This window comes from Tribolium madens, unplaced genomic scaffold, assembly GCF_015345945.1.
Source record: "Tribolium madens isolate multiple individuals breed KSU strain unplaced genomic scaffold, Tmad_KSU_1.1 Scaffold_91;HRSCAF=231;Tcas5.2_LG7, whole genome shotgun sequence".
In the NCBI taxonomy this organism is placed as follows: Eukaryota; Metazoa; Arthropoda; class Insecta; order Coleoptera; family Tenebrionidae; genus Tribolium; species Tribolium madens.
Window position 1 is genome coordinate 3,856,268 of NW_025401063.1, and position 22,567 is coordinate 3,878,834.

At 33.4% G+C, this 22,567-nt stretch overlaps 6 protein-coding genes across 8 annotated transcripts in view; 3 read left to right on the forward strand and 3 right to left on the reverse strand.

Moving 5' to 3' along the window:
• Window positions 1-6,220, reverse strand: part of LOC123011126 (sodium channel protein Nach-like) — an 8,794-nt gene extending 2,574 nt beyond the window's left edge. The window contains exons 1-6 of the mRNA XM_044408435.1: window positions 6,090-6,220; window positions 5,839-6,045; window positions 2,052-2,351; window positions 1,879-2,011; window positions 1,557-1,833; window positions 1,457-1,507 (exon numbers count right to left, since the gene is read on the reverse strand). Coding sequence (XP_044264370.1) covers window positions 1,457-1,507; window positions 1,557-1,833; window positions 1,879-2,011; window positions 2,052-2,351; window positions 5,839-6,045; window positions 6,090-6,220 — 1,099 coding nt within the window. The remainder of the gene's footprint in view (window positions 1-1,456; window positions 1,508-1,556; window positions 1,834-1,878; window positions 2,012-2,051; window positions 2,352-5,838; window positions 6,046-6,089) is intronic.
• Window positions 6,221-6,845: 625 nt separating this feature from the next.
• LOC123011613 (N(6)-adenine-specific methyltransferase METTL4) lies at window positions 6,846-8,000 on the forward strand. Its single transcript, XM_044409135.1, has 3 exons — window positions 6,846-7,052; window positions 7,104-7,797; window positions 7,846-8,000. The coding sequence occupies exons 1-3, from the start codon at window positions 6,849-6,851 to the stop codon at window positions 7,980-7,982; spliced, it is 1,035 nt and encodes a 344-aa protein (XP_044265070.1). The 5' UTR covers window positions 6,846-6,848; the 3' UTR covers window positions 7,983-8,000.
• On the reverse strand, window positions 7,971-16,476 carry LOC123011611 (UDP-glucose 4-epimerase-like). Of its 3 annotated transcripts, none has more exons than XM_044409134.1 (6): window positions 16,295-16,476; window positions 13,583-13,826; window positions 10,288-10,762; window positions 8,369-8,457; window positions 8,123-8,315; window positions 7,971-8,070 (listed from the first exon to the last, which is right to left on the reverse strand). In XM_044409134.1, exons 2-6 carry the CDS (start codon window positions 13,823-13,825, stop codon window positions 7,991-7,993), a joined length of 1,080 nt encoding a protein of 359 aa, XP_044265069.1. In that variant the 5' UTR covers window position 13,826; window positions 16,295-16,476; the 3' UTR covers window positions 7,971-7,990. The 3 variants fall into 3 exon arrangements, with proteins under 3 accessions (XP_044265069.1, XP_044265067.1, XP_044265068.1); XM_044409132.1 differs by having other exon boundaries at window positions 16,254-16,476; XM_044409133.1 differs by having other exon boundaries at window positions 16,182-16,476.
• Window positions 16,477-16,553: 77 nt separating this feature from the next.
• LOC123011609 (pentatricopeptide repeat-containing protein 2, mitochondrial-like) lies at window positions 16,554-20,162 on the reverse strand. Its single transcript, XM_044409130.1, has 6 exons — window positions 19,744-20,162; window positions 19,467-19,695; window positions 19,126-19,420; window positions 17,075-17,263; window positions 16,812-17,030; window positions 16,554-16,765 (listed from the first exon to the last, which is right to left on the reverse strand). Exons 1-6 carry the CDS (start codon window positions 19,835-19,837, stop codon window positions 16,607-16,609), a joined length of 1,185 nt encoding a protein of 394 aa, XP_044265065.1. The 5' UTR covers window positions 19,838-20,162; the 3' UTR covers window positions 16,554-16,606.
• LOC123011614 lies at window positions 20,153-21,300 on the forward strand. Its single transcript, XM_044409136.1, has 4 exons — window positions 20,153-20,312; window positions 20,546-20,746; window positions 20,795-20,987; window positions 21,037-21,300. Exons 2-4 carry the CDS (start codon window positions 20,549-20,551, stop codon window positions 21,171-21,173), a joined length of 528 nt encoding a protein of 175 aa, XP_044265071.1. The 5' UTR covers window positions 20,153-20,312; window positions 20,546-20,548; the 3' UTR covers window positions 21,174-21,300.
• Window positions 21,301-21,428: 128 nt separating this feature from the next.
• On the forward strand, window positions 21,429-22,539 carry LOC123011615 (CDC42 small effector protein homolog). The gene is made up of 5 exons (XM_044409138.1): window positions 21,429-21,481; window positions 21,540-21,545; window positions 21,681-21,763; window positions 21,810-21,945; window positions 21,992-22,539. The coding sequence occupies exons 3-5, from the start codon at window positions 21,681-21,683 to the stop codon at window positions 22,010-22,012; spliced, it is 240 nt and encodes a 79-aa protein (XP_044265073.1). The 5' UTR covers window positions 21,429-21,481; window positions 21,540-21,545; the 3' UTR covers window positions 22,013-22,539.
• The last annotated feature ends 28 nt before the right edge of the window (window positions 22,540-22,567 follow it).

Here is a 22,567-nt window from a genome sequence, read left to right on the forward strand (position 1 = left end):
AATTTAAATCCGACTATAACTTCAAAACTACTACGAATTTTACAGTTTTCTTGACGCCAATCGATCCCCGGAACATTTTACATAGGTTTACGTCAAAATGTTATGTCATTGAGACACAGTTTTGCCGCAATTTACAAAATAAAAAAAACGAAAAAATTGTTAACACCCCCCCCTTAAAATCTAGTGTTTTTGAACATGTCTCAGATTCRATTTAAACCTATCTTATCCGATAGATTTTGACCCGCTGATTACGAATTTGCCAAGTATTTTGAGCTATCTCCTTTAGTTTCGCCGTAATCGGCGTTTAAAAATTCAAATTTTTTGCGAGATATCGACTTGGCTTTGGCCTCAGTCGATAGATTTTCTTACGGTGATTACGATGGAGTTGAGCTTTTTGCTCTAAGTCTTATAGTTTGGCCGTAATCGCCGTTCAAAAAGTAAAAATTGTCAAAATTGTGAAATTTTAAACGCGTTTTTCTACGAAACTATAAGACTTAGAGCAAAAAGCTAAAAAGTAGCTTAAAATTATCTATTTATTGGCGCAAACCGGAAGTCGCTCCGGGTTATGGTTCCGGGTACAGAGCCATTTTTAGTTTTTTTCATAAAAAATTAATATCTCAAAAACTATGAGTCCTAGGTCAGAATGGTTTATACAGGCGTATTCTTCAGTTAATTTTACATATAGTACTAGTTTTATATAAGAATAAAAAAATTTGATTTTTTGGTTAAAATCGGATATTTCTAGCCTTTATTACTCAATATATCAAAAACTATGCATCGTAGAGTATTTTAACTTGTTGCATCGTATTCAGCGCGTAATCTTAAGTCTAGAAAACTATATTTCAAGGGTTTTTAAGGTAAATTGACTATTTTTACGATTTCAGTACCGTTCACCTTCAAAAACTCGAAAAATTCGTATTTTTTTAAACTTGACCAAATAACGTTTAATGCATTTTTTTTGAGTCTTTAGGACCTCTAAAAATGTAAAAAAAACGTTATATGGATCAATTATAAAGTAAAAAAAAAATGTTGATTTTTGTCAAGGTCAGTGTCCTACGATAAATAGTTATCGAGAAAATTTCTGATAAAGTCAAAAATATAGAAAATATAAATTCGACTATAAATTCAAAACACACCAATCTGATATAATCGTTTTTTATTTTTAACAAAACATCAGTCAAAGGTTTTTTATAAAACCATGATTTCCTGTCGACACATAAAAAACTCAATGCTTCAAAAATAAAGTGAATCAAAGAAGCTTGAAAAATATTTTAGTATTTTTGTTTGTTTTCTGGTAGAATTAGTGTTTATTTTAATATTTTTGTGTCTTTATTACTTTTATTTCTCCAGTTTTTAATGTTGTCCTAACAAGGAAATTAATAATTGTTTTAATTGCTCCAAAATATCAGCCTTTTTAATGTTTTTTTTACAAAATTTCCGCCCATGGGAGCCTTACCTATGGCGTCATGCAGACAGGGTATGCTCGTGAGGTTGCAGATCCTTTTCGCTGCAAGAAAACACTTTAGTACGTGACCACTTGCCGAAATCCAACTGACTCGAGAAAGGATAATAAAAAGGGACGCATTCGCATTTCGCGTACAGATACTTCGCTTCGCATTCAGTCAAGCAGTTCGTGTCCGAATAAAATTTGAAATATCTCAGCTTAACATCATCGTAATAAGCGCACTGTCTTTGTTGGATGGAAAGCTTCTCGAAGTCGGAACTGCAAACGATCTTACTTGCTGAAACTTGTAAATAGGACTGCCTTCCAGCCGAAACGATCTTATAGATCGATCCAGAACCAGGATAATCCCAAGCACTGTGCACCATTACCTAAGGATTCAATTAGAACCGTTTCTACACCGATCACCGATCTACTTTTAATCCAGATGAATGCAGAGTCGAGTATTGGACCGCCTGGATATCCGGATCCAGAAGCAGCTTCAAGCCGGCGTTGAAGCCGTTGAAGGGGGTGTAGACGGGGCGACGGCGCTCGGAAAAACGAAACACACTGAGAAAATCACAATTTTCACAATTTTCCACCAACTCACTTGATGTATTCTCGAAGGTAATTAAACGAGCAGCAATTGCCGTCGGTGGTTAGAGTTTCCTGGAAAAGCCTCTCGCAAGGTACCGTTTCGAACTCCCATTCGCATTTGCGAATCATTTCGTTGCAAGATTGCGAGATTTTTTTCATAACAACTCCAATGTCATTGTAATTGTTTGTGACCAAAACCTTGTGTAAGACCATCAACTCCGACATGTTGTACACTTTTCTGTCAATTGCAACGAAAGCCAGAAGCTGGGGGAAAGCCCGACGGACGATCTCCACGTCCTCTTCGCGCATAGCCCTCCAAAAATCACTCTTCATTCATTAATGGCCAAAAACAGTTAATACACCAAAAATTTACACTTTTTATTATTTTTTTTAACCAAGGTTTATGTCCAAAGCTTAAAATACCCTGTATATTAAAATTTTTGTAGGCTGATTTCTTAGGTTAAGATAGTAAAAGTTCCTATAGACCTATGGCCGAAAATGCCTCCAAAAGAAGCTAACTTGAAAAACTCACTACGAGGCCAAGGGTGCGTCATACAAAAATAACAAAAAAAAAACATTTTTCATTTCAACAAAAAGTCGTATTCTGTTGGAAAAAAATTCGAAAAACGTTTCCAAAACCAAAATTTTTCTTAAACGGTTACTGAAATAATTGAAACAAAAATTTTTGCACGTCATTTTAAGAGGGTTTTAACTCCTTTAGGAAGGAAGAATTTTCGGACATAGATTCAAAAGCTTTTTTTTACTTTTTTATCAAGGTTTATGTGCAAATCTTAATACAGGTGTGTCCAAAAATAGTATTAAAATTTTTTGTAGGCTGATTCCTTAGGTTAAGATAGTAAAACTTCCTATAGACCTATGTCCGGAAATGCCTCCGAAAGAAGCTAACTTGCCCTTCAAAAACTCACTATGAGGCCAAGAGTGCGTCGTACAAAAATAACAAAAAAAAACATTTTTCATTTCAACAAAAAGTCGTATTCTGTTGGAAAAAAATTCGAAAAACGTTTCCAAAACCAAAATTTTTCTTAAACGGTTACTGAAATAATTGAAACAAAAATTTTTGCACGTCATTTTAAGAGGGTTTTAACTCCTTTAGGAAGGAAGAATTTTCGGACATAGATTCAAAAGCTTTTTTTTACTTTTTTATCAAGGTTTATGTGCAAATCTTAATACAGGTGTGTCCAAAAATAGTATTAAAATTTTTTGTAGGCTGATTCCTTAGGTTAAGATAGTAAAACTTCCTATAGACCTATGTCCGGAAATGCCTCCGAAAGAAGCTAACTTGCCCTTCAAAAACTCACTATGAGGCCAAGAGTGCGTCGTACAAAAATAACAAAAAAAAACATTTTTCATTTCAACAAAAAGTCGTATTCTGTTGGAAAAAAATTCGAAAAACGTTTCCAAAACCAAAATTTTTCTTAAACGGTTACTGAAATAATTGAAACAAAAATTTTTGCACGTCATTTTAAGAGGGTTTTAACTCCTTTAGGAAGGAAGAATTTTCGGACATAGATTCAAAAGCTTTTTTTTACTTTTTTATCAAGGTTTATGTGCAAATCTTAATACAGGTGTGTCCAAAAATAGTATTAAAATTTTTTGTAGGCTGATTCCTTAGGTTAAGATAGTAAAAGTTCCTATAGACCTATGGCCGGAAATGCCTCCAAAAGAAGCTAACTTACCTTGAAAAACTCACTACGAGGCCAAGGGTGCGTCATACAAAAATAAAATAAAAACATTATTCAACAAAAAGTTGTATTCTGTTGGAAAAAATTTCAAAAAACGTTTCCAAAACCAAAATTTTTCTTGAACGGTTACTGAAATAAATACTGAAAAAATTTTTGCACGTCATTTTAAGAGAGCTTTAACTCCCTTAGAAAGGAAGAATTTTCGGACATAGATTCAAAAATTTTTTGTTGCTTATAGTGACCAAAAAAAATTTTAACGTATTTTTAAGACACTCTGTATAAAAAATCTGTTAACTTACTTAATCGGAGAGACCGTTAACTCTGGAATTATAGCTGTACAAATTTTTGGGATTTAACCGAAATTGTCTGGAATTATTTGAAAATATTTGGAATTGTTCAAATTATCCTTAGATTGTTTGAAATTTATGGAATCATTTGTAAATTACTAGAATACCTATACTTGAAATTACTGGAATAATTTTTCAAATTACTAGAATAAATTTTTTTGAAAAATCGAAGATAATTTCTTTTGAAAATTACGTTGAATTTCTTAGAACTAGGTATCAAAATTAATTTGGAATTATAGAAATTACTTTAGAATTAAAAATTAATTTTAAATTACACGAATTAATTTGGAATTATAAAAATTATATAGAAAATTAAAAACTACAGAAACTAATTTAAAATTATAGAAATCAATTCGAAAACAATGGAATTATGACGACGGATTATTGGACTTTTGGTGGAATTTTCTAGAATTATTTTAAACTTTTGTGAATTACTGGAATTCTTTTTGAAATTACTGAAATAATTCTTTTTAAATAACGGAGGATAATTTCTCTTGAAAATTACATTGAATTTGGAATTACAGAAATTAATTTAGAATTATAAGAATTCGTTTTGGTGAAATTTTTCAGAATGACTGAAATTTATGTAAATAAAAGAGATTTTTCTGAAATTACTGGAATTATTTTTTTTGAATAATCGGAGATAAATTTTTTGAATATGACGTTGCGTTTCTTAAAAACACTATCGGAATTAATTTGAAATTACAAAAATTACTTTAGAAATAAAAAAAATACGTTTAAATTACAGGGATTAATTTAAAATTATAGAAATCAATTCGAAAACAATGGAATGGACGACAAACTTTTAGTGGAATTTTTTAGAATTATTTTAAACTTTTGTGAATTACTGGAATTCTTTTTGAAATTACTGAAATAATTCTTTTTAAATAATCGAAGATAAATTCTTTTCAAAATTACATTAAATTTGGAATTACAGAAATTAATTTAGAATTATATGAATTAATTTTGGTAGAATTTTTCAGAATTACTGAAATTTATTGCAAATAACAGAGAATTCTCTGAAGTTAATGGATTTTTTTATCGTTAATATTTTTTTTATTGGAAAAAATTTGTTTTCAATAATTCGTTGAATTTCTTAGAACTGTCAGAATTGATTCGGAATTATTATCTCGAAAATTAAGATAGAAAAAATAAGTTTAAATTACAGGAATTAATTTGAAATTATAAAAATCAATTTGAAAACAATAGAATTACGATGGATTATTGGCATTTTGGTGGAGTTTTTTAGAATTACTTTAAACGTTTGTGACTTATTTGAGTTACTGAAATTTATTGTAAATAACAGAAATTTTTCTGAAGTTACTGTTTTTTTTTTAATTGTCGAAAATAATTTTTCTTCAATATTACGTTGGATCTCTTAGAATTGTCAGAATTAATTCGGAATTACAGGAATTATCTCGAAAATTAAGTTTGAATTACGGAAATTAAGTTAGAATGATTCCATAGAGAATTATGAAAGTTTATTGAAATTACTGGAATTTTAGTGGAATTTTTTTGGAATTAATGAAGTTTAGGTGAATGTTTTTTAGAATTAGAATAAGTTGGACATACACATTTTTTCAAATCAACGGCTTTTCGACTTAATCGTGTCTTGTAATATTTCTTTAATCACACTAAGGTAGATTATTTTATTCTATTTAAAAAAAAAATACAAATTTTTCAGATATTTTGAATCTTTTTTTCGTAGTGAAAATTTTTGGTCCTTCAACTACGCTTCCGTTTTACTCACAACTTTCCCATAAACTCCTCCAAACGGTCAGCCATAATCCTGTTAATATTGCAAATGGTAACCGCCGGGAAGGGCACCGCAGTGTTGGGTGCAAAATCCGTAAGAATCGACGTCCTCGTGGGGTTACTCGTGTATCGATTCCAGAAGAGCACCGTCATGTACCCAGCCCCTCCAAGCCCGGTCAGTACCACAAAAACCCAAAAAATCCTTCACTCGCTCCAACACACGTCCAATGCATCATTCATACTCACTTTTCGTAGATGACGATGTCTCTGCGGACGGCATACCTCAGACCATGGATGCTGGTGTTCTCAGCGAAGTCTTTGAACGTTTCGGAGACGATAGACGTAAAGTCTTTTCTATTTTTTCGTCCATCAATCATCGTCAGTTTGTTATTCTACGACAGTCTCCAACATTCTTTTCCAATAAAAATTCTGCAATTTCCCGGTGTGGAAATTAGGAGCGGAAGTGGGTTCATATAAAATTTATGTTTGTGTGTTTACGCTGTGTATTTAATTGGAAAACTGAATTATTGTAAACACGTCGACGGGTTTTATTGAACGATAATAAAAGGGGTGACCTGGACGAGGTCTTCACACAACACAAGAGAAATAAAACGAATTGGGGTGAGGGATTTTAATAACAAGGACCGGAAAGGGGCCTCAAGGGTTTTATTCGCCTTTTTACCTTACAAAGTATATTTTTCCTAGACATTAATTTTATTTGGTGATTTTTTTCGTCTTAATATTTTCAAAAGTTGTTTCGTAAAACACTCTTTCTAGTAACTTTAATTTTATAAGGATGATAAATTTACAATCACGATTTTTACTTTTATTAAGATTAAATTTGCAATAAAACAATAACAACCCAATAATCAAATGAACAAGCAAGTAAATACAAAGATAACTGATATTAATCTCCCATTTATTGTGTTTTCACAACATTCAAAGGTGCAATAAATCAATCTGGTGACTTTTGATTTTACCAGCTTTAGATTGGCATGAGACGCCATGAGTGTTGTCAAAAATTCAAAATACGGATGGTTTATTTCACACGAAACTTTAATAAAAGATGTTTACAAGAACGTTAATTGTTCCCAAACAAATTACCAATTAAAATCGAAACTATTTGACATATTTACACCCTATAAAACGCCCAAGAATAGAAAACTCAAGCTTAAAGAAAACGGCGAAGAAAACTCATTTGAAACAGAGGTATTTTTGAATTAAATAGAAACTAGGACGAGCTTTTAATGATAATTCAAGGTGCGTCATGTGGAAGAATTCTACAAGCTTTTTTATAGCGAAATCAAACAAGTTTTTAATGACTTGGAATGTGAGGTTAGGAATGACGAAGCTGTCAACACGGCGACTGAAATTTACGAAATTTCGGGGAAAAACTTGAAGACAGGTTTGTACGGCAGTAACAATGAAAGCCCCGTTGTCAGAACCATCGATGGTGCTCAATTTTTATTCCCCACAAACTGTACTTTTTACGCAAAAGATGTCTCAGATATGTCTCAATACCTGGACCAGAAATACGATTTGATCCTTCTTGACCCGCCCTGGTGGAACAAATACATTCGTCGAAAACGCAAACACACCGAACACGGCTACGACATGATGTTTAACGACGATTTAAAGAACCTTCCCCTGGAGAATCACTTGAAAAATGATGCTTTAATCGTGGTTTGGTGCACCAATTCCCCGCAACATTTAGCCGCGCTGCGCGAGGAGATCTTCCCCAAGTGGGGCGTGAAATACGTCGCCAAGTGGTATTGGGTGAAAGTGACGAAATCGGGGATTCCCGTTTGTCAGTTTGCGCCCCCGCCGCGCAAACAACCCTTTGAACAAATTATTTTTGCCGCTGTGGAATCGCGGAGTTTGCCAAACCCGCCCGATGGTAAACTAGTAGCAAGTGTGCCGAGTGCACTGCATTCACATAAGCCCCCATTGTGCCGTTAGTTTGCCCAACTTTGCTTTATTTCGCACTAATTGAGAGTTTCAGAATTGTTGCAACCTTTTTTGCCCCCGAGCCCCAATTGTTTGGAAGTTTTTGCTCGTTATTTGCTACCGAATTGGACGAGTTACGGAAGGGAAGTTTTGCGATTACAACATGAAAGTCTGTATGAAATGAGTGAGTAATAATTTATTTAATGATGACCGTTTGTTATTTTTGATTGCGGGCGATATCCGTGAGGATTCATCGTTTGCCATCGCCAGAAATCGGCACCTGTAATCAAACAAATGAACAACAATTAAAAACAAAAACGCAACGTTCGTACACATTTCCTCCAAAGTGTATTTCGTCCTCCATCCCAACTCCTTTTCGGCCAATTCGGCATTCGCGTACATTACAGAAATGTCACCCTCGCGTCGTTCGACTATTTTGTAAGGGACGACAGTTCCGGTGACTTTTTCGAACGTTTGGACGAGTTGCAAGACCGAAATGCCCTTCCCTGTGCCTAAATTGTAGACCTAAAAATAACAAAATTAGAGATGGTTTCATTCAAAGCTCGGCTTTGCCTCGCCTTGTAGTTTTGGTGTGACCGTTTGAGCAAATTCAGGGCTGCGACGTGACCACTCGCCAGGTCCATGACGTGGATGTAGTCTCTGATCCCTTCAACACTGTTTAATTATCACAGGTCAACATGAATCTGGAGTTTTAATTTTTTATAGTGTGTCGTGAAGTGAAATAACATGTTATATCAATATATTTTTTATTTTTTTTTGTATCACCCACAGTTTTCTAAATACAGGCTGTGCCAGAACTCGCCCCCCAGACAAAGAAGATATTATATATATTCAAATAAAATAGTATACAAGCCTGGAGGTAATGACACATTTTCCATCTTGCATTTAATCTACTATTACCATTATTATGTTTTCGCATTCTTCTCAAATCAGCAAAGAAGGATATCTCAATAAAAAAATATTCACAAGACGGCAATTTCCCATAATTTTGAAAAAAAATTAAAAATTGAGAATTTTTTTTATCGAACAAAAGAAGTTTTTGCTTTCCTAATTAATGTTTTAGGCCTAAATTACAAGATTTTAATTTTTTATCGGACAAAAGGAGTTTTTGTTCTTTTTATTTTTTTAAAATGTGCATAAAACATTGAGTTGGGTTTGAAAAAAGCAAGTTTTTTGAAAACAATTGAAACACAGGATGTGTTCAGAACTCACACTCCAGAGAAATATTTCAAGTAAGATAAGATACCAGGAAAAGATACATGCAAAAAAATGTTAAAAAAATTCTCTGTCAAAAAATTTTGACATTTATTTTTTTAACGTTTGACATTTTTTATGTCTATTTAATAATACTGTTGACCTAGTATATGTTTTTTTTATAATTATTTAGTAAAGGTACAAAAATTTTGCCAATAAAAGCCACAAATAACATTAAACAGAGTTACAGTTTAAGATACAGCTTCCTTGTTTTCTCTTCTAATAGCCTACTGTAGCAGAAAAACTTGGAAAATTATTTTTCCAACAGAAATAAATAGAGTCAAAGTGCAAAATTTAAACTCTCATAACTTTGAAATTTTTATAAATAGATTTTTTTAACATTTTTTCTCTTACCCTATATGGCATTTTTTTTTAAGAAAAAGGATCAATCTTGGTGTTATTAAAGAAAGACACGGATTAAGTCGAGGAGCCGTTAACTTGAAAAAAATGTGTACAACTAATTCTAATTCCAAAAAAAAATCCATCTAAATTCTAGTAATTCAAAAAAAAAAAAAATTCTACCGAAATTCCAGAAATCCCAATAAACAATCATAATTCTATCTATATGGAATTATGGGAATGAATTCTGGTAATTCCAACTTGATTTCCGTAATTCAAACTTAATTTTCGAGATTCGAAAATAATTCCTGTACCTAATTCGGAATTAAGAAATTCTAAGTAATATTGAAAAGAAATTATTTCCGATAATAAAAAAAAGAATTCCAGAAAAGCTCTGTTATTTACAATACATTTCAATAACTTTAAAAAATTCCACCAACATTAATACCTATAATGCCAAATTCAAGGTAATTAAAAAAATATATTTTCGATTATTCCAAAAAGAATTAATTCCAGTAATTTACAAAAAATTAAAATAATTCTAATAAATTTTAATTTTAATATTTTTTTTTTCGGAGTGATTTCAATAATTCCAAATTAATACCTGTAATTTAAACTTATTTTTTTAATTCTAAAGTGTTTATAAAATTATTTGTCCAACGGAAATAAATAGTCAAGGTGAAAAATTTAAACTTTCGTAACTTCGAAATTTTTATAGATAGAATTTTTTTAACATTTTTTCCATGTTCCTCGTATTATTTTTCTCTGGGGCGCAAGTTCTGAAACAGCCTGTATGCGCCTAGTTAACATATTCACCCAAAATAATTCAAACCCCAGACAAAAAGTTAAATTTTGTCGACCCATATTATTTTTGTGTTATTACCTGTCCCATCATCCGTGTTGTAATCCCCGCCAAAGATGGTTAAAACCGGTAACCGCTTCATGGCCACTTGCGATATCAACGGCATGATATTGGCGAAGGGCTTGATGGGGTCCTCGCCGATCAGGCCCGACGAGTGGGCCCCCAAAGGGTTGAAATATCGCAGAGCGATGATGTTCCACTTGTTGTTGGCGTGTGTGATGTCTTGGAGCATTTCCTCGATAAAATATTTGGTTTTCCCGTAGACATTAGTGATGTTGCGCCCCACTGAATGTTGTTCTGTTATGGGGAGATAAGTGGGTTCGCCATAGACGGTGCAGGAACTGGAGAAGACTAGTTGGTAGATGTCGAATTGTTCCATGATTTCGAGCAGGTTGAGCATGCCGATGAGGTTGTTCTTGTAGTAGAGGAGAGGGTATTCCATCGACTCGCCGACGGATTTGATCGCAGCGAAGTGGATCACGCAGTCGATTTTGTGCTATTTTTTTATTTGATTTTTGCAATAACACAGGGCGACAAAAAAGTCATGTTGTCACAATTTGATAAATTATACAAGGTGATTCACGAGGAATAATGAGCCTGACCAAATTCTCGATGCAACCACCATTACTTTTCGCAAGTTATTTTGCGACAACTGTAATGTTGGTTGCATCGAAAATTTGGTCAGGCGCATTATTCCTCGTCCACACACTTTGAACTAAATATTTTTTTTCTAATTTAAATTATTTTAAAATACTTTTTAAATTTAAAAAATCATTACTCAATAACTATTAGGACGACTTCCTTCAAATAAAGACCATTCTAAAGGAATGGACTTGCCCTTTGGAATGATATGCAATTTGAAATTGAATATTGGCGAACTTTTCTTCGAACAGCGTTCGAAGTAAATAGAAATAATCTAAGAAAAACTCTACGAGTATTTTTTTTTTCATCATCACCATTGTGTAAAGCATCTTTTCCTTATTAGTTGAAATCCGAATTTTTAAAAGTATACACCGAGTAGATAGTTTTCAAGATATGATTTTTTTAAGTTAAGGTTTGCTATCACTTTCTGGTGATGTTGACTGCTATAAGTCACCTGATTTATTTTGCTTCTTGTGCAACTGTTATCAAAACGACTACTACCTACAAGCTAACTGAAGCTAATCGTAGAATATACCAACAAAATAAATCAGGTGACTTTTTGCATTTAACATCACTCGAAAGTGGTGAGAAAAAAATGCTGAAAACATTTTCAAAAAGAAGTTCAGAAAGCTAGAACAAAGTGAATAAGTCGAAATCTGAATGGAAAGTGATTTGATTTGAAAAAGATTTGCCCTTATATTTAAGGCTAGTGCCTTAAACTTCTAGATCCTCATTGCTCAATGTGGTCATTTTTAGAACAAAAAAAGCTCTTTATTTGCTTTAATTAGTACGCAGGTACTCTTTGTTTGTTTTAAGTAAAGAAACAGTTTTTGTTTATTTTAATTAGAACAAAGAAGGTGCAATTGACCATTTTTAAGCAAAAGAAGAGTTAAAACAAAACAAAATTTTCTCCTATATGGCGCAATGCTTGATTAGCAAACCTTAACTTCAAAAAATCATATCTTGAAAACTATTCGGTGTATTTATATAGTGGATCACGAGTTGGGGACAAATAAAAAAAATTTCTATTATATAACTATTGTGAAATGTCATTTTAGTTGTCAAATGTGTTTAATTTTATCACTAGTTATAAAATATGACATTATTTTATCACTAGTGTTAAAAAGTGTGACATAAAGAAAACAAATAACACTATTTTTTTAGCAACGCCACGAATTCGAATTTGATGCCTATGCTTTTCACAACCAAATTGGAAAAAATCTTATTATAAAACACGATTCAAAATGGCTGCTTTTTCCACACGTCTAATTAAAAACACGCCCATTTTGCAACTTGTTTTTTTTAAACATTTTTTTAGTAACATTTTTTAACTTTTTTATCATAGACGATTTTGATTGAGAAAAACGAAATTTAAAACTTTTATTTCTTTAATTTTTTTTCTATTCATTATTGTTTTTTGAATGTATTTTGAAAGAGTTTTTATTTTATGTTTTGATTTCCAAGTGCTACATTTTTCTTAATATTTATTAATTCATGTAATTTACAGATTTGTGTTATTTTATAATTTATAATTGATTATTTATAATTTCCGTTAGAAATAATATAGTTTTATGTTCCTATTTTGTATAATATGTTTTTGTGTTTGTAATAAAATATGTATTTTTAAACTGCGATGAGATGCCCCCCTCTAAAAAATTTGTAACGACGCCCATGGCCCTGATGATGAAATAATAAAATTTCGAAACGTCGGCTATTTAAGGAAAAGTTTTTTATTTGTCCTCAACTCGTGATCCACTATACAGGATGCGCCAGAACTCGCGCCCCAGAGAAACATTTTAAGTAACAGGAACATGAAAAAAATGTTTAAAAAATTCTATCTGTCAAAAAATTTTGACATTAGTTTTTTGACATTTGACATTTTTTTATATCTATTTAATGATACTGATGATCTTGTATATATTTTTTTACAATTATTTAGTAAAGGGACAAAAATTTTGCCAATAAAAGCCACAAATAACATTGAACAGAGTTACAATTTAGGATACAGCTTCCTTGTTTCCTCTTTTAATGGCCTATATCAAAAAACTTGAAAAATTATTTTTCCAACAGAAATAAATAGAGTCAAAGTGCAAAATTTAAACCCTCATAACTTCGAAATTTTTATAGATAAATTTTTTTTAACAATTTTATGTTCCTAGTATCTTACCTTATATGGCATTTTTCTCTGGGGCGCGAGTTCTGGCGCATCCTGTGTAAAGAAATGATGCAGGACGTTAACACAACTAATAATATTCGGTATATTCTTTTAAAAATTTGGATTTCAACTAATAAAAAGATACTCTACACGATGGTGATGATGAAAAAATAAATTTAAAAATTAAATTTTTTTCTCTTAGATTATCTCGATGTTCTTCGAACTTCCTCGAAAAGTTGGCAAATATTAAATTTCAAATTTCATTTAATCCTAAAGCGCAAGTATAGTCTTTATTTGAAGGAAATCAGCTTAATAGTTATTGAGTGATGATTTTTTGAAGTTAAAGTATTTTAAATTCATTCAAATTTGAAAAAAAATATTTAGTTCGAAGTGTGTGGACTTTTTGAAATTTTCTTTAGTGCATTTGAATTGTCTCACTGAGACGAACAAAATGATATATAATTTGTCAAGTTGTGACGACATGACTTTTTTTGGTCGCCCTGTGTAATTTACTCTTACCTTTGCGAAAATGTGTGCAAGGGCGCTTTTGTCCAACAAGTCGCATTCATAAAAGGTGATGGGTTTGCCGGTGATCGTTTCGACTCGTTTCAAAGCCACCGAGCCTCCAGCAGAATCGTTGACACTGTTGACGAAATTGTCGACGACGATGACTTCGTAACCCGCGTTCAGGAGTTCCACGATGCAATGGCTGCCGATGTAACCGGCGCCCCCGGTCACAAACACGGTAGACACGTGCGACATCCTGGAAGAGATTTTGAAGATTGGGAAATTGAGGAAACCTTGGATGCCATCATCGCTCTAGCTACATCCTTGATGGTGATTCACGCGGTTTTAAAGAGAAATCGTGATAAAAAACGAGTGACAAATATAAATACAAGACAAATAATCAAAATTGAAAAGTTGGAGTATTTGTAATTCACTCATACGTGATTTATTCAAGGTTGCATATACCCAAGAGCAGTTGGTCGCAGAATGCTAGTACATCATCTAATTCTAAGAAATGACTCTTATTGGGCAATTTAAAAAATACAATAAAACAAAAATCATCAAAAAATAATAATCATCGCCACCCAAAAGATTTTGGTCTACAGGTGATTTTTTCTAAAACGAGCCACCCTGGATATCTCTTAAAATAAATATTAGAAAATTCTGTGACAGGTCAATTTTTATTTACAGGGGGACACCTTTTAGTGTAACAAACGACCCCTTCAAAATTTTTGTGATACCTTTGTTTGAGTTTTGAGTATTTTTATTTACGTTACGCAGAACAGAATCTAGCAGAACAATTACTATAATAAATAAATAATGAAATAAATTAATTACTACTAATACTAAACAACTAATTACTACTAGTAAATTATTATAATAAATTACTATAGAAGTGCAAAGATAGCTCTGAAACGTCGTCTGCGTAGATTGACAGTAGGTAATCAAATGTCAAAAAATTAAAAAAATGACCTATCTCGGGTTTTTCTATTTTTTTTTCTAAGATATAGAGAGTGGCGCGTTTTAAAAAAAATCACCCTGTATTTACATAACACACGGCAGACAATTTAATAATCCGTTAGATGCAAAAACAAAAAATTTGGTGTTCCATTAAAATTTTTCGAGTTATTTATCTTTTATCAAACTTCTTCATTTTTTTAACGTTTCGACTACAATACTCGAGAAAAATGTTACAGCACTAACGTTTTTTGAAGAGGTAAAAAGATTTTTTTTATTCTGGTTTTGTCGAGGGGCCGTTATCTTGAAAAAAAATATGTACAGTTACGGAATTAAAATTTCGGGCAGTATTGGTATTTTCATAATGTGAACTCTAAAACAACCTTTACAATAATAACCTCATTTTTTACTCATCTCATGTTTATGTCATTTTGACTTACTTATTTACTTTCAAAAATAGTGATTTGTGATAGTGATAACGGGTAGGCAGCAGATCAAAGCGATGAATTAATTACACTTAGTACAATTAATAAATTTCCTAAGACAAACAAATTGTTTAATTAACAATTTTAACAACAAACAAAAGTTTAATTGTCAAATGTCACTCATGATGACAGTAAAGGGTAGTTTATAGTGAACTTTTTAAAGTGACAGAAAAATACTGCCCGAAATTTTAATTCCGCAACTGTACAATTCCAAAAAAAATCCATCGAAATTCTTGTATTTCCAAAAAAAATCCACCAAAATCCTAGTTATTCATCAATCCATTGTTTTCAGATTAATTCCTTCAATTCCAAATTAATTCGTGTAACTCCAAATTAATTCCAAAAAGAATGTCAGTGCTTAATTCCAGAAAAATTCCACAAATAATAATTCACAAATAAATCCAGTAATAATTCCAAACAATTCAAAGATAATCCCAAATAATTCCAAGCAGTTTCGATAAAATCGCAAAAATTTGTACAACTAATTCTAGAGTTAATAGCCCCTCAGTTTTTGTGTAATCATTAAAAAAAAGACTCTTAATCATTGAAATCAAAATATTTCAAAAACTTTGCAAAATCATCTAAGAGTTTAAAATTAAAATTGAAAGCTACACTCAAAAAACATGTGTTTCACTGACAAAACAAGTTTTTATTGTAACTTTTTCTTGAAACTCCCTCTATACGTGCAAATATTTTTAGTTTAGAGTTGATATCTACACATTCTTAAATATTTTAACACTTAAAGGTCAATAATATTGACTTTACCAATTCGCTAGGACATCCCGTATTTTGTTTCATAGGGATTTTTTTTAATAAAACAAGATCACAACCTTTTCCCCCCCTATAATCAATTTTTCCAGAGTAATTAAATGGTTATCATTAAATGAGTCGTTATTATCGTCCAAACAAAGGAAACTCATTATTTGCAAAGTAATTATGACCTCATCGATTGAAAATGTGGGGCGAATTGTTCGAATTACAACTACAAAATTTCGGTTATTTTCTAATGAAGAATTAAAAAAAATCTTGTATGAGTCCTGTGGGTTGAATAAAAGGCTGTCGTAAGTGCACGTAGTAAACAAAACGTTAAATATGCACTGAACAGCCTTGACTTAAATAATCAGCAAAGCGCAAACTTTTTCATTTCTTGCCGCCAACACAAAACTTACACACTTCAGCAAAATTTTCACAAAACACAAAAAGCGTCAGTTTTCACTCAAAATCACAAACAAACTACTTACGTGCTTAACACAGGTAATGTACAGTTATATTGGTCGTTCACCTTAAGCACAAAAAGTAACAGTTAGGAGCATCTTCTATGCTTTTCAAACTTTTGGCATATCCATCATAAAACCAAAAAGACAGTAGACAACGGTAATGAGGGATTCAAACAAAAACCTTGAACTTATAAGAACTGTCAAGGTCAACCGCATGAATGGAGGCTTTTACTAAAGTCCACGTAACGTCTCATTTCAAATGTGAAATATTTAAATAGAAGTGGGGTTGACTATAAATAGGATGTCACACATGGTGTGTTTGTCTTTGTCTAGTGATTTTTTTATTTAATATTTTTAACTAAACGTACAAAAATTATCTAAACTAAGTCCTTCAAACCGGGCCTGAAGGACGGTCTTTTGAACGCCGGGGAGGGCCTCCGTGCGGGGTCCCCCTCGAAACGACTGAATCTATTAGCTTGTCGGTTGTTCATAATTGGCGGTTTCTGGATTTCTGAGCACAACTGTTGATCCAAAGTCTAGAAAAAACCGTGAGAATTTGAGCTAAATCAGACGAAATAGTACTTCTTCCTTGATGTGTCCCTCCTTCTCGAACAATTTTTCCAATCTGTTGAACTCCAACGAAATTTCGGGGTTATCAGCACTCAAAACTTTGGCTTTAATCGCCTCCAAAACATCCCTACTGAAAGTATGAGTAACTTCGCCTGGCCTATCATCAGAAATTATGGACTTTAGTATCGCTATGACGTCATCCAGACGTCCAACGTCGCTCAAAGCCCGCGCCTATGAAAACAGTTGGAAAAAATCCAGAGAAATGTGAAACAAACCTTGATATTCCTGACTGAGACATAATTGGAGTTTTTAACGTTTGCCATTATTTCCAACGCTGCCTCGGGCATGCCGTGGTTGAGGGCCAAGCCGGCACAGAAGGTCGAGGCGCGTCGCATGGGGAAATGCCCCGCTTCTCTCAATTCCTTCCAGAATTGTAAGGCAAAGTCAACACTTTCTTTCGAATTCTACAAGGCATTATTTAAATTGAGTTGATAGCCCAGTCAAATTAGACAAATCGGTGGAAAAAATCCTAGAGTTGGAATTTTTTTTAAACGCTTTCTTTACACTTGTGTAGACATATGTATATTAAAAAAAAAGATGTCTTTTTTGGTTTTTTGCTTATATCTCGGAAATTATCACTCCTATAGGTTTTTATCTTCTTATCAAAATTAAAGCTTACAAAATTTCCTACAAAAACGGTCCTTTGCATTTTTGTTGTAGGACTAATCGTAAGCGAGTTATAGGGCAGACAAAAAACATCATTTAAAAAAATGTGCTTTATCTGCATTTAAAACAGAATTAGTCTTGTAATTAAAAAAAAAACTGACAGTAAACTGAATTTACTGGGTCCAATACTTCATTAAAGGAAGGGGGAGTCACGAGGGTCTATAAATACAAACTCATCGTTTATGTAATTTATGCAGAATTTTCTGTTGAAGTCTATTTCTGCATCAAAATTTCCTACAAAAATGGTCCTATTCATTTTTGTCGTAGGACTAACCGTAGGCTTCAAAAGTTTGGAGTCTACATAAAATTGCATTAAAAATCCTTTGAAGCACATTTCATTAGTATATAGTAAGTATTTATATGTGTAGAGCGTTCCCCAACTAAGCTGGTCTGCCTGAAAGGGTGTAAACATTTAAACGGAGATATAAATAAAAATTTTGGATGAAAGAGAGAATCAATCTGTAAGGGGGTGTAAATGTTTAAACAACGATATAAACATAAAATTCTTTAGAGGTGTAAAGGGGCACTAAAATCAGATTTTTCGAAAATTAGTTTTTAAGGGAATAAAACGGTGTACACATTTAAAGGTATATAAAAACATTAAATTTAGAAAATATGATCCTTAGAGAGTGTAGAAGTGCACTTTTCTAATTTTAATGAAATGAAATAGAGTTTAAACGCTTAAAAACAAAATTAGAAACATGAAATTTCGAATTTTGAGAGTGCAGAAGTGCACTGAGACGACACTTTATGAAAATCAACATTTAATATTTATCCATAAACATAGCCCATGCGAAGAACGAGACTACTATAACTGAATCCTATACATAACACAGGTAATTATCTAGCTTTATAGAGTACCTAAGCCTATGGAATGGTTTTGTGAACGGGCTTTTTCCCATTTTATATCAGAAATACACGCGGACAAAATCGCAGGCAAATGCTAGTACAGCATTAAGGATGACTCGGAAGACTTAATAGACCCTCGTGGCACTCTCTAATAAACTGTTGGATCCAATACATTCAATTTACTGAAAGCTTTATTCAAATCATCGATATTAAATCATCTATTTATTAATATTGTACTGAACAAGACTGTAATTCGGTTTTCATTGTTTAACTTGAAGACGAAGATGCAGCATATGAGGACGACTCGGAAGACTTTATAGACTCTCTAATGAACTGTTGCACCCAATAAATTCAATTTGCTTTCAGTTTTTTCAAATCACAAGATTAATTCTGTTCTAAATGCGGATAAAGCACATTTTTTTAAATGATGTTTTTGTCAGCTCTATAACTCGCTTACAGTTAGTCCTACAACAAAAATGCAAAGGACCATTTTTGTAGGCTCTAATTCTGATAAGCAAGCAAAAACCGTTAGGAGTAATAGTTTCCGAGATATAAGCAAAAAAACAAAAAAAGGCACCTTTAGCCCCCTCCCCCTCCACGAGCTCACCCCACACCTTCGGGGACTTTTGATATATGTCTACCTAAGAAAAAAGAAAGCGTATAAAAAAAATCCAACTCTCTAAAAATTTTTTTCACCGATCGCCCTATTTTTGTATAATTTGACTGGGCTATGAGTTGGGGTCGTAATTACCATTTTGTAGCAAGCGGCCATCACTAACACCACGCAATTCCGGGGGTATTTAATTTCTAATTGCCTGCCTTTGATCACTTCAAACGTGTCTAAAATCTCCTGGTACCGTCCATTTTCGTACAACATATCTAAGAGAATTTGGTAAGTTATTAGCTGGTCAAAAATGCCATTAAGCTCCGGCGCCTTGAAACACTCCAGTGCCAAATCGGGCTTGTTATGAGTGTAAAACATTCGCATTATGACTGGCCCAAACACGAAATTGCCAAATCTCAACTCCTTGTTTTGCGAGTTAAACCTAGAATTTTCGCAATTAAAACGTTATATCGTCTAGTGGGGCATACTTTTTCGCCATTTTGATCACCAAATCAATATCGTCGTCATTCTCTGCTAGATAAATCATGTTTTTCAGATCCTCGGTAAAGATCATGTTTTGGGAGTCTTGCGACGAATACACGGTCATTTTTTCGCGAAACTTTTCAGCGATATTGTCCATCTGCTGGTGGATTTGCTTGCTTTGCTCGGCAAATCCATCGAGGCCTAGAGTGGCTTTCGCGTAAATAAACCTCGTGTCTGGAAATTTTCGAGTCAAGAATTGGGGTTATATGAGACTCACCTTACTTAAAACAGACGACACCGGAAGTGGTAACTTTAAAACATCGCGTTTCAAGGGTGCGTACAAGGCTCTTAATGTAAAACGTAAAGTTTGAGACATTTTGACGATTTTTAAAATTGTGGAATGGTCGACTTAACCTAAAAAGTGACGACTGGTCGCCGGTTATGTAATATTTTGGTACGAAACCCAGTAAAGCAGTCTAGGAGATTTAAAAATTATTTCTTTTGATTTGATCAAATAAAAACATGGCTATAAGTATTATTTGTTCATAAATTAGTTATTTAACAATTGCGAATTTGAATCGCAAACAGGGTGACCACACATAAGTCGTTAAAACTACCAAATAAATAATACGTTTTTTTTTCTTTAATTGAAAAACAACACGCACACCTAATTACGTACGGTTCAGAAATTTAATTTGCGCACTTTTTACAAATGTTGCGTTATTTTCGATTCAATAAATAAAAAGTTAGGTGGTCATTGTGGTGTTTTATTTTTTGTGCGGTTGGCTCGATTTACTTTACATGCGCAACGGAAGTGCTCAAGTCGGCCATTTTGCGTAAAAGTGTTGCAGGTGAGTTTTTATTCAAAATAATTACTAGTATTTCTTGATTTTTAATACAAGTCATTCAATTGCTCTATTCTAATGTTACATTGCCATAAATTTAATGACAAATGCTCTTTTTAATGTTGTTACTTCAAGGTGGCCCTTGCCACTGGTGATTACCTAATCAATGTCATTTTAAAATCTTTGAACCCACAAAAACACAATTTCGGGAAAAAAGCAGTGATTACGTGACTTTCCAGACAATGGCAGGGCGACTCTTGTGCATGCGGGCGCTGCCCGTCCAAAAGACACTCGGGAGGGCTTCAATGAGCGACATCCGATCCATTATTGGAAACAGGGAAATCGTTGGATTTGGATTCAACGGCCAACCTACTTACGCCGACCGCGTGGATTTCCCCATGCCCGCCATCCGATGGAAGGAAACCACCCCCGATATTCAAGTAACAGAATAAAAAATTCGGTATCCATGAATTAACATTGATTTCCAGGCTTTGCGTGAGAAAGAAAAGGGTGATTGGCGCAAATTGACCATTGAAGAGAAGAAAGCCCTCTACAGGGCGTCGTTCTGCCAGACCTTTGCCGAAATGAAGGCGCCAACTGGTGAATGGAAATCTATTGTGGGGATTGCCTTTGTCTTCGTAGCGTTGGGTTTGTGGGGCTTCTACGGGATGAAAACATTTGGTAAGAACTCAGTGGTTATTTAGAGTGTTGTTAAGTTGGTAATTTGCAGTGTACGCTCCTCTGCCTGAGAGTTTCAACGAAGAAAACAGGAAAGCGCAGCTCAGGCGTATCATTGACTTGCAGATTAATCCAATCCAGGGAATTTCTTCTAAATGGGACTACGAAAAGGATGAATGGAAGAAATAAATTAACTTAAATTTAAAATAATTTGAATGGATTTTTTGTTGACAGCCCAAGAATTCATTCATTTGTATTATAGTAAATTTAGCTCCGAAATTATTACAAATATGGTGTAATAAAACTGTTCTTTTTATTATTTTTCTTTCTTGTGATAACACTTATTTGAATAAATTATTAGTGAAATTGAGTCAAGTTTGATCGATGACCCAGGTTGGTAGCAATGGCGGTGTAGTGTTGGCAACGCCTTATTTTGACGGCTACGACCTTGATGGCCGACTACATAGAGGTTGTGTGTACTCAGTGCTGTGTTCTTTGTAATTTTAGTACATAGTTCCTTCTATATTTAGCTTAATAACATTTCTTACTCTTTAGACGGGGGTGAGTAATGGATTGGCAACGTTGCCAAACCGCCGTCCCACATAAAGACCGAAAACTTGTCCCGTTTACATTGTCTCAAAGATACCTATCGAAAAACGCAATTTTAATTTAATCAGCAATTCCTTAAACTTTCAGATGGCTGCTGTGGGTGATTTATGGGTGTCTTGGTTCAGTTGTTGCGTCCAGCAGCCCCAGAAACGGCGCATTCGGATCGACAGGTAAGCCACCACAACCGTGGCCAAATTTGAATTATTTTTTTTCCAGATCGATGATTGGCTCACCGACCAATTTCCAACACACAGGCCACATTGGCAGTCGAGACGTCGAAATGCCCGGTGACCAACTTGTGGCCCTACAGAACCAAATGAAAAGCAAAGGCGGTTATGAGACAACGTACAAGGTAATCGATTAATTTCGCCAATTTGCGCTAATTGCCCCCGTTTCAGGATCTAAACTGGTGCCAATGATTTTGTTATTATTTATTGTGAGACGTGTGCAAGTGCGACTGTTTAATTTAAAAGTATTAGGTCAAATGTGTGTAAATACGTGTTTATGTAAATAGGACTTTGGTAGCATTCAGGTGGCAATGTTTGTATTAAAACCGCATTTATTTGTATCATACCAGCCTTAGATAAGTGCACTCTAGGAATTTTCCATTTTATCATGTTGTTTGTTATCATTTAAATGGTGCTCTTGTTATCAGTTTTTATATTAATTTTCGTAGCTAGTTGAGCCGTGCCAAAAATCAGACTAAGTTAAGTATTTTAAAACTTTTTTTAAATGAAACCAAAATTGATTGTGATTTTTTATTATGTGAATGAACACTGACAGCAATAATGCCTTCTAACCTCTCTGGAAATTGACGTTTCCAACTCGCCTTAACGAATTGAAATATTTTTGCACATACCTGTTAAAGCACGAGTATTATTCTTGATACTGTTATTGTACTTATTAGTGTAAATTTGTATCCGTGAATAAATTATGATTAGTTTGATTTGCATGTTTTCATGGAGCGCGCCATA